The sequence below is a fragment of the Etheostoma spectabile genome, chromosome 8 (assembly GCF_008692095.1).
Source record: "Etheostoma spectabile isolate EspeVRDwgs_2016 chromosome 8, UIUC_Espe_1.0, whole genome shotgun sequence".
In the NCBI taxonomy this organism is placed as follows: Eukaryota; Metazoa; Chordata; class Actinopteri; order Perciformes; family Percidae; genus Etheostoma; species Etheostoma spectabile.
This window is the reverse complement of record NC_045740.1, coordinates 33526889-33537245: the sequence shown is the minus strand read 5'-3', so window position 1 is coordinate 33537245 and position 10357 is coordinate 33526889. Positions and strand designations below refer to the sequence as shown.

The 10357-nt window shown below is 41.9% G+C and overlaps 2 protein-coding genes across 2 annotated transcripts in view; both read left to right on the top strand.

Moving 5' to 3' along the window:
* LOC116693994 (leucine-rich repeat-containing G-protein coupled receptor 5) overlaps positions 1–8876 on the top strand; it is a gene marked incomplete at its 5' end in the record, with an annotated part of 18968 nt that extends 10092 nt beyond the window's left edge. The window contains 9 exons of the mRNA XM_032523382.1: positions 2278–2346; positions 2431–2502; positions 2819–2890; positions 3322–3387; positions 4116–4187; positions 5380–5445; positions 5551–5664; positions 6930–7003; positions 8026–8876. Coding sequence (XP_032379273.1) covers positions 2278–2346; positions 2431–2502; positions 2819–2890; positions 3322–3387; positions 4116–4187; positions 5380–5445; positions 5551–5664; positions 6930–7003; positions 8026–8267 — 847 coding nt within the window. The remainder of the gene's footprint in view (positions 1–2277; positions 2347–2430; positions 2503–2818; positions 2891–3321; positions 3388–4115; positions 4188–5379; positions 5446–5550; positions 5665–6929; positions 7004–8025) is intronic.
* A 680-nt stretch (positions 8877–9556) lies between these two features.
* The window catches only part of LOC116694573 (oocyte zinc finger protein XlCOF6.1-like), a 4502-nt gene continuing 3701 nt past the window's right edge, over positions 9557–10357 (top strand). Inside the window, exon 1 of the mRNA XM_032524361.1 lies at positions 9557–9820. Coding sequence (XP_032380252.1) covers positions 9628–9820 — 193 coding nt within the window. The 5' untranslated portion in view covers positions 9557–9627. The remainder of the gene's footprint in view (positions 9821–10357) is intronic.

Here is a 10357-nt window from a genome sequence, read left to right as displayed (position 1 = left end):
ACAAGTATTGTGAGCAAGATTTACAGCTAGGAATTTGGAGGATATTACTATAATTGCAAATTTTTACAGATATGTGCAAATAGCATAATATACTAATGGTTTTACAGAGTTTCAGGTGAGTATGTACTATGAATATATTACAGGCGGCTATTATTATTATAGACAGAATTTTACAGATAGATATATAAGTTAGGCTAAAATGAGCAGTATAACAAAGATTAAAGGTAGTACAAATAAAGTAAAGTTTGGGCAGAAACTATCTGGATTAAAGTGCAGTGGAAAGTAATTGCATATTACAGTTAAAGTACGGTATTGCAGATGTATATGTAAACAATTGGTACTGTAAATAAACAGTCAGCAGTGCAAATTGAAATGTAAGTGTAAAAATAAATGTTGGCCCCCCCGGTTGTGCTCCAAACCAAAAAAGATGTGAAAGTGTTTTTCAAACTGCAATGGTATGACACTGAAAGGAGCAATTGCTGACTTTGATACTCGGACATTCCCGCAGAACCAGAGAGTTTGCATATTCAGGCTGTGAAACAGGTCTCTGGACCCATTAAAAGACATGGGTTGACCTCTACCCCCCCCCCAATAAGAGCATGCGCCCCAAGTAGGCTGAGTCCTCTGCAACGGCCTGGGTTCAAGTCCGATCTGCGGCCCTTTGCTGCGTGTCATCCCAGTGTTTCTTCTAAGTTGGTTTTGACGTGGCGGCCCCCCACGGGATCAGAAACAGGGCTGTACAATAGGCCGCCTATCAGCGGTGATTGTGAGAGCATGTCGGAGAATACACACACACACACACGCTTCACGCCACGAGCAGGGACTCGGCGGAAAAAGGAAGAGAAAGAAAAAAGAGACAGCTGCTGTACGGAGGATACCTAGCCAGTTGAGACTGCGTGTGTGCATCCTCAAGAACTGTGAGTCTTATAACTTATGTTGTCTTTATTGTATGAGTGTATAGTTCTTGCAAATTTAAATTAAGTTAACTGGTGATTTTCGTTGTTTGTAGTCTTCACCTGCTAGCTAAATTGCACTTGGCTGTTGATTTGATATAAAAGCAATTGTTGAATGGGGGGGTGGGAGCATTGACAAATGAAGCGGTATCTATCACCTTGACAGAGGTTTGTTAGCTGGCTTTCCGTTGTTCAGCCAGAAGCAAAGAAGCCTCACGCATGAGAGATGTAACGTCTTCGGAGCACCTTTAACTAAGGCCAGTTGCCCTTGATTTGAACCCTTTCCCGGGTACTCTGGTACTCTGGGTACTCTGGTACTCTGGGTACTCTGGTACTCAGTGAGGAGGTTCACTGTGGCGTCTTTACAGCATGAATGCATCTGGCTGGCATTTATCCAGACTGGTCTATTACAACGTAGAGCTGTATGAGATAGATCTGCCTGCGGTCGCTTTGTTTCTGAGCAGACGTACACATTAAGGCACTACTGTGTCTATAGACACACACACACACACACACACACACACACACACACACACACACACACACACATCAAAGTCTCTGAGGTCACTATAAAAGTACTTCCTCCAAATCTTCATCAAAAGTTCCATATATGTCGAACAAAACTACAGTCCAACAGAGATTAACAAAGTGACTTTAGAAGTTTAAATGAAATATAGCAGTTGTATTTGGAGTTCACTAATACTGAATTTCAAACTTTTTTCTTATTCATTTTTCCTAAATCCTATTGAGGAGCTTTAATCTGACTGACTAGCCAAAACACTGTAATGACTCTTTTAATCATAAGAAATGTTATTTAAACATCTATGTCGATGATGCACTAGGAATATTTGATAATACAGCACAAAGCTGTCTCCTGAGAATTACATTCTTATACAAAATTACATACATTCATACATTCATACATTCTCTCAAACGTTATGAACAGAAGTACTTGGTTAGGGTAGTGGTAGCGTAGTATTGGTATGGGTGAGTATGTGAGTATTGCACTGATTCAATAGCACGTAACTTAGCCCAAAAATAAATCTAGCTTAAAGTAGTTAATGAATGTTTTTTTATCCATTATGACTGACTGTCAAACTAGATAATAAAAGAAAGTTCAATGGCAATCATGCTCTATATGCGCTGTTAGTACATAGTTTTATGTCGCCCCCGTGTGGAATTCTAAGTAACGACAACAAGACTCTCAGCACATCCACATGATACAAGCCTTCCGTGATTGATGATATTTACACTGATTATTGATTGATGGTATTTACACTGATGCTTGTATCTTCCGTGTTGATGTCTTTTTGTGCGTCTGCAGAGATCTGAGCTTCAACAGGATCAGCAGTTTCCCTGCAGCCATCCGACACCTGAACAACCTGAGAGACCTGTGAGGAAAACACACTGTTCTTTTTTTTTTTAACATTCATTTTAAAAATGGATAGATAAAACTTGTCAAATGTATTCCCCGCAGGAATCTCCAGAACAACAACATCTCAGTCGTCCCAGGAAACAGCTTCTCTGGAAATCCTTCCATCGAGGCGATGTGGGTAAAACCTTCACACTGGACCCCAAATAGTTCACATCATAACTGATGCCAATTAACAGTTAGTTAGTTAGTTAATTAGTTTATTGTTCCTGTGGGGAAATTTGCAGCAGAAATCACATGGCATTTTTGGCAACAAAGGCAAAAATTCAAATGAGATGGCAAAGGAGTGTCCCTGATCACCCACAATGCTGTTTGCCTTTTAGTATTGTGATTTTGTATTATGCATTACATACTTTGAAATGGGGGAGGGGGGCATGGTAAATGTCTGTACTGTATGATTTCATGTTTTCAACAAATTTGCTGATCTTGACAGAAATATCCAGAATAATCCTCTTCACACTGTGGGACACTCGTCTTTCCAGCTGCTGCCAGACCTCCACACTCTGTATGTATCCATGCTATGGAAACTCAGATGGAATGAATGTGTGTTTATGCAGTTCCATAAGGAGAGACTTCCTTTAAGTTTGATATAATTTGAAAGAACATGTTGCATGACACGTTGATATGTTTTGTAAGCAAGTCATTGGCAATGTTAAATTATAAGGGCTATAGAGGCTGTGTGTGTATAGTCATTTTCCCCCAGTGGAGTCTAGACCATCAAACTTAATAACACAATCAATTTTAGCCCGTCTGTTTCAAAAACATCTGGTGCTATTTTTAATGTTTTTTTGGACATTTTTTGCCCTTTTTTGGGGTAATTTCTCAATCTCAGATCTATTGAGCTCGGCTTGACCTGCTGATAGCCAGATTAAGGAATTATGACAAAGCAAATACAAAATACAATTTCTTTGTTGTTCCTGTGTTTTTTTGTGTCAGGTCGCTGAGTGGAAGCCTCATCACAGAGTTACCAGACTTCACTGGGACCAGCAGACTGGAAACCCTGTAAATCCCATTTAATTAACAATTGATTAACTGTCACAATCCCAATACTCTACCTTAAAGAGCCCCTATTATACCTTTGATGTTAAAAAAAAAACTATATTTCTCATACTGCCCATTGCTGCAGCTCCTCTACCTGAAACACTCTGGCTGTGTTGGAAACCGCTCCCTCATTCATTCACTCACTATTCCCTGTACAGTGGTTATGAACTAGTGAACTATATCGGGAACGGCCAAACCAGATTTTGAACACTCACTAAAACATTATTGAGTCAGTACATGCGCCGGTTATTTGTATGACGGCTCCTGAGGTCTAAGATCTTGGCCCGCCCTCCTCAGAAAGCCCAGTCCGCTCTGATTGGTCAGCTGACCCACTCTGTTGTGATTGGTCAACTAAATTCCAACAAGCCGCTGGGCAGGCTGAGCTTGCTCAGGCAGCACCTATGATTAGCACATATGAAAAACTGAGCTGGCATTTTCAATCAGTGACATCACTAACTGAGAAATTAGAAACAGGAATGTGGGGGAGGTGTTCCAGGCAGGCATAAAGTTCATTTTTATTATTTATGCTATCTATTACATACACAAACAACTATATAACACACAAAAAAAGGAGCAAAATCCCAAAAAGCATAAGAGGGTCTAGTCATGTTGTTCAGTTCTCTGTCACTGATTTGAACAAGTCAAAGAACCTGGCTGAATAAATATCCAAGACTGTTTGATGTGTTCAGCTCCATCACAGGCAGCCACATCTCCACCTTACCTGACAACCTGTGTGAGGAGCTGCCCCACCTGCAGAAGCTGTAAGAGTCCTCTCATCTCATCTAACCTGTTTGTTTGCACATGTACATTCAGCTACACTAACATTTAAAGGCTGATGTGAATGCTCACATGAAACAACTAAAATTGACATATGATGAAGAGTATTAGTACACAATGAAAACGGGGGAGGGGAAGAAAAATATTAGTTGTATTTATAGAGCACAGTTTATGCATGAAATGCAACAGAAAGTTTTTATCAGATACTTATGACATTTATGATAAGACAATAAGAGCATTTAAGAAGAAGAAGCCAAGATACAAATAAAAACATCAGCTTAAAACAGCTCAGAACAAGGCCGCGTATCACTTTGTCCTTAAATTCTTCAGAAGACACACATTAATCCTGGATTAATGTTACACACAGTATACATATGAAACTAGACAACTGGCCGTTAATTTGAAGTGTAGTCATTTTTAGCTGTAACATTTAAAGATATGTTGTTAAACATGGAGGTGTGACCCATCTGTTGTCTCTGCTTATCTTATTTTCTGTCCTGATGATGCATTTTACTATTGATAGCCCACTGGTGCTAATGGCACTTTATATGTTATGATGTAGAGATGGTTGGTTTTGTGTATTGTTGTTGTTGTTGTTGTTGGTTTAGTGGTTGGGTTGTTGTGTGTTGTCTTTCTATCTTATCTATCTGATGAGCTGCATGGTGCAAGATGAATTTCCGAAAGGATCAATAAATGTCTATCTATCTATTCTAGCGTCTTTGTTAAACCAAATCTAGTGTTACAAACAGCAACATGTCACCGCTGGTCGGAATGCAAGTTTGGGTGTTGTCATTTTCTTTAGTCTGTTGCCCAACGGGTACATTAGCTCTGCAAGCTAACGTTAGCTAAAGTTTTCACATACTGTATAAAAGCATCAAACATGCAATTTAGATGAATGAGATGAGAGTGTAGCTGCACCGTGCTCAGCACCATTGAATTGTGTGTAGGACACACAGGCGTTTGCTTTGTAATTATGGTTCTATTTATTTTAAAATAGACAATGAAACAGGTGATGTTTTAGGGGTGTGGGCATATGCATGCATGGCTAAGGCTTAGCAAAGCTAACCATGGCAGTGTGTACATTGAAATAGACCATTGTGGCAATTTTGACTCAGTGATTGTTAATGTACAGTATGTCCAATTTTGCTGCATATTAGTCTGTCTGTCTGTCTGCAGTGATCTGTCCCACAACCTGATCCACAGTCTGCCCAGCTTCAGCAGCTGCAGAAAGATACAAAACATGTAAGTGTTTAATTTCTCTCTTTGGCTTTGTTCTGTACTCAGGTCAGACTGATTTGTCATGTCATAACTTCTTCCATCTTTTCACAATCAAACTGTCTCCATCAGTGATCTGTCCTCCAACCGCCTCTCATCTGTCTCTGTGATGAGTCTCACTCACCTGAAACCGTCTGGACACCTGCAGCTTACAGTGTCCCATCAACACCAGACTCACAGACTCAGGTAAGAGCACAGACTCAGGTAACAGCACAGACTCTGGTAACACCACAGACTCTGGTAACACCACAGACTCAGGTAAGAGCACAGACTCAGGTAAGAGCACAGACTCATAACACCACAGCAAGGTAACACCACAGACTAAGGTAACACCACAGACTCAGGTAACACCACAGACTCAGGTAAGAGCACAGACTCAGGTAAGAGCACAGACTAAGGTAACACCACAGACTCAGGTAACACCACAGACTCAGGTAAGAGCACAGACTCAGGTAAGAGCACAGACTCAGGTTACACCACAGACTCAGGTAACACCACAGACTCAGGTAAGAGCACAGACTCAGGTAACACCACAGACTCTGGTAACACCACAGGCTCTGGTAACATCACAGACTCTGGTAACATCACAGACTCTGGTAACACCACAGACTCAGGTAACAGCACAGACTCAGGTAACACCACAAACTCAGGTAAGAGCACAGACTCAGGTTACACCACAGACTCAGGTGAGAGCACAGACTCAGGTAACACCACAGACTCAGGTAACAGCACAGACTCAGGTAACACCACAGACTCAGGTTACACCACAGACTCAGGTAACACCACAGACTCAGGTAACAGCACAGACTCTGGTAACACCACAGACTCAGGTAAGAGCACAGACTCAGGTAAGAGCACAGACTCAGGTAACACCACAGACTAAGGTAACACCACAGACTCAGGTAACACCACAGACTCAGGTAAGAGCACAGACTCAGGTAAGAGCACAGACTCAGGTTACACCACAGACTCAGGTAACACCACAGACTCGGTACAGCAAGACTCAGTAACCGCACAGACTCGTAAACACCACAGGCTCTGGTAACATCACAGACTCTGGTAACATCACAGACTCAGGTAACATCACAGACTCAGTCAACAGCACAGACTCAGGTAACACCACAACTCAGGTAAGAGCACAGACTCAGGTTTACCACGACTCAGGTGAGAGCACAGACTCAGGTAACACCACAGACTCAGGTAACACCACAGACTCAGGTTACACCACAGACTCTGGTAACACCACAGACTCAGGTAACACCACAGACTCTGGTAACACCACAGACTCAGGTAACAGCACAGACTGACTCAGGTAACACCACAAACTCTGGTAACACCACAGGCTCTGGTAACATCACAGACTCGGGTAAAACTACAGACTCTGGTAACACATAGACTCAGGTAAGACTCTTATTCTCTTATTAATTGGTTGTGTTTTGTTTTGTTTGCAGGAAGTCAGATCAGCTGGTCACATCTACCTGTGTGTTTCTCCTCTGTGCGTCTACCAGATCTGAGGACAGCAACAGTAAGACAACTCTGATTCATTCTGTTTAAAGGGAGTCTAGTGTATAGAGCAGGAGGAACACTTTCTGGTTTTTAGACCAATAGTCTCAGAAACTAAAGAACAGCTGAAGCTGATCTTAGGGTCGGGGTCTGCAGTTCTCCCCCCTTGCTTAACACGGCTGAGCCAAGCCCTGTGTTGCCTGCCCGAGTGCAGCTCACATCCGACCCTTATGCCTATCCTGGCGAGTGGTGGGCCCACGGAGCGTCCCCGTCATGCTGTTCTCGGGCTGTGTGCCCAATCAAGCTCCAGTGGTCAAGGCCCAACTACCAGACATTCACCGCTGAGCTCCCCTCCCCTGTCTAGCCCCAGAAGGGGGGGCCCTGTTTCCCTTTTTGGGTCTAGGTGCTACAGCTCCTTTTTGCTGATTCCTGTACTCTAAGGAAGGGCTGAAACTAACAATTAATTTTGTTATTGACTAAGCTGTCGGTTATTTTCTCCATTAATGACTTAGCTGTTTAGTCTCTAAAATGTCAGAAATTAAGTAAAAAAAGTGGATCAGAGTTTCCCAAAGCCCAACATAACATCCTCAAAAGTCTCGTTTTGTCCACAAGTTAAATATATTCAGTTTACTGTCACAGAGGAGAGAATCAATTTAAGAAGCTGGAATCTGAGAAGTTTTACTTTTTATTCATTTTTCAAACCAATAAACCGATTAACCAAATAGTTTGAGGTAGGCTAGTTAAGGGGAGCATAGAGTTTATTCAGTCAGAATTTAAGAAGCTTATTTTTAACACATCAGAGAATTTGAACATAATGAGCAGATGATAAATACGAGTGTAAAATGATCTGGTTAAAACCAGATAAATAAAACATACTCTAATACATTTTAATATGATATATAACAAAATCCTGGCTGTAACACTGGCTTGTTAAATAAATTAAACTATTTGAGTTATTAATGTTGATAACAAGGTGTTTTTAATGTTCAGTGTTTACTTTATAGATGTTACCATAAAGACTTCCTCACCTGTGTCCACCTGCAGGTCTGTCCATATGTTGTCTGGACACGCTGTCTCTCTGGCTCCTTCACTTCCTCTTCATCGTCTCCATCGTCTTCAACCTGCTGCTCCTGGTCTGCCTCCTCCCCCTCGTCCTCCACCTCCCTCCCCCCAGCACCTCCTCTCTGCTGCCAGCATCGTCAGCACAGGCTGTCTCTGCCGATTCCAGCAAGGACACTGATCCAGGATCTGGAGTCCCTCCTCTGAGGTCTTTATCTTCATCATGATGGCGAACAGAACAAAGAGCTGCTCTCAGATCAGCTGTGCGGTCGTCTGCAGCTCTGCTCTGACTCTTTTAAGTGAAGGCCCCCTCTGTGGGGTGCAGATAGGCCACTGCAGACAGATGTGGTGGTTCTATACCGATGGCAGTGGGAGGGAAAATAGCTACAAAGAAGAGATGAAATGCAAACAGATGTTCTGTCCTCAATAAAAGAAATGCCCACAACACTTGTCCCTCCCCCAACGACAGATGAACATGGGACGATGTTCCCTGCTGTCTTTTCTTAAATGTCATAGGGCCTAGTCACTGTAGATTACTTATAGAGATGCTTTTTAAGACTAAAGAAAGTATACTATACTTTTAGGAGCACTTTTTGGAGCACTAATATGTTGACATACAATAGATGGTGGTCAGAGATGTCAAGTAATTACAAATACTTTGTTACCTTCCTTAAGCTGAAATTTTGGGTATCTATACTTTACTGGAGTAATTATTTTCAACATGTATTATTTCATAAATAAATGTTTCTGCATTTAGTACTGTACAATTAAAGGAGGCAGTTAACGTCACAATAAAGAAGAAATAATATGTATTAGTACAATAATTAAAATCTTCTAAACCTTCTTTGATTTTTTTTTTTCCTTCATTACACACGCCACAGTCTCGCATGTCCAGACCTTCCTCCACAGCACCGCGGAGGAGGGTCTGGCTAGTCCATGCAGCATTCCTGGATGGGAGAAAAACCTGCTCTGGTTTATTGGCGTTTCTTTAAACCAATCACAATCGTCTTGGGCAGGGCTAAGCTCTGGGCGGAGCCACGGTGCCTCTGGACCAGGTAACCATAGTCCTCAGAAATCAGCTGCAGGTTAGAGCGCCAACACAGAGCCAGAGGACGGGGACGGCCATCCGGCTGAAAATGAGGAACATCCGGCGGAGTTTATAAAAATCTGTTTTTATTAGAAATGAAACTAGCCAACTAAATATCGGCCTCCAGGTCCAGCTGAGATGATGAGACCATGAAACACAGCTGGTTGGATCCTTCACAGCTTCTAGCATGGAATTTTCTGCAATGAGTACTTTTACTTAAATTTATACTTAAAATACATTTTTCTTTACTTGTAAAGAAGTATTTACAGTGTGGTATTAGTACTTTTACTTAAGTAAAAGATCTGACACCTTTTTCCATCACTGTGCATACATTGAGAACCGCACACTCCAGTAAAGTGACCTTTATTCTGAAAGACTCGGGCCGGAAGTGGCCCTGCGTTGTTCCCGCTGCTGCTGGCGGAACACGGAAGCAGTGCTTTTAGCTGTGGAAGTAGTTAGCATTTTAGATATCACGACGGTGTCTGTGTAGCAGTTTAAACATGTCTAAAGTAGAAATGTTGAGAGTGGCGGTGAATGAGCGTCTGGTCGCGGCTGCTGAGGAGATATTCGGACTGTTTGAAAGAACCATAGCGGAGTATGAAGAGGAACTGGGCCGTTCAAAGAGGACGGTCGAGCGGCAGCGCAAACTACTGGACGCGGTATGGAAGCCTGAGCTCCGGCTACACAGAGCAGGTTAGTTACCTAGTAATTAAACCTTCATTTATTCTTCTGTCATTTAGGAAAACAACTCGTTCAGCCCCGATACAGAGACCGGCGCGTTGGCTATACCGAGTACTGTTAAGTTTTAAAAAGTTAACAACAAAGTATTTCTGTTTAAGTATGCTGGGACGTGGGTAATGTTTCATCTGTCCCTCCTGGACGGGACGAATGAAACAGCATGCGGGGACGAATGAAACATATACAGTTTAAGCCACATAAACTTCCCACAACTTTAATATTTTACTGTATATCATGGATGGTACTTCCAAAAGGTGTTATTATAGATAGATTGTTGCAGGACTATGCGTCTTTGTGAATGTCTGTTAATAACTAATGTCCGTCATCCTGAGGCGCGTATGAAGCGGTTATTGAAATATCATGCACTGTGGATGATTGTGCTATTTTTATAGCTAGAACAGTAGGTTTTTTCCATTTATATCATGTTTCTATTGTGGAATATGTCGTTTAACTAGGTTTTTACGTGGGTTATACCACTGGACATCCAAATAA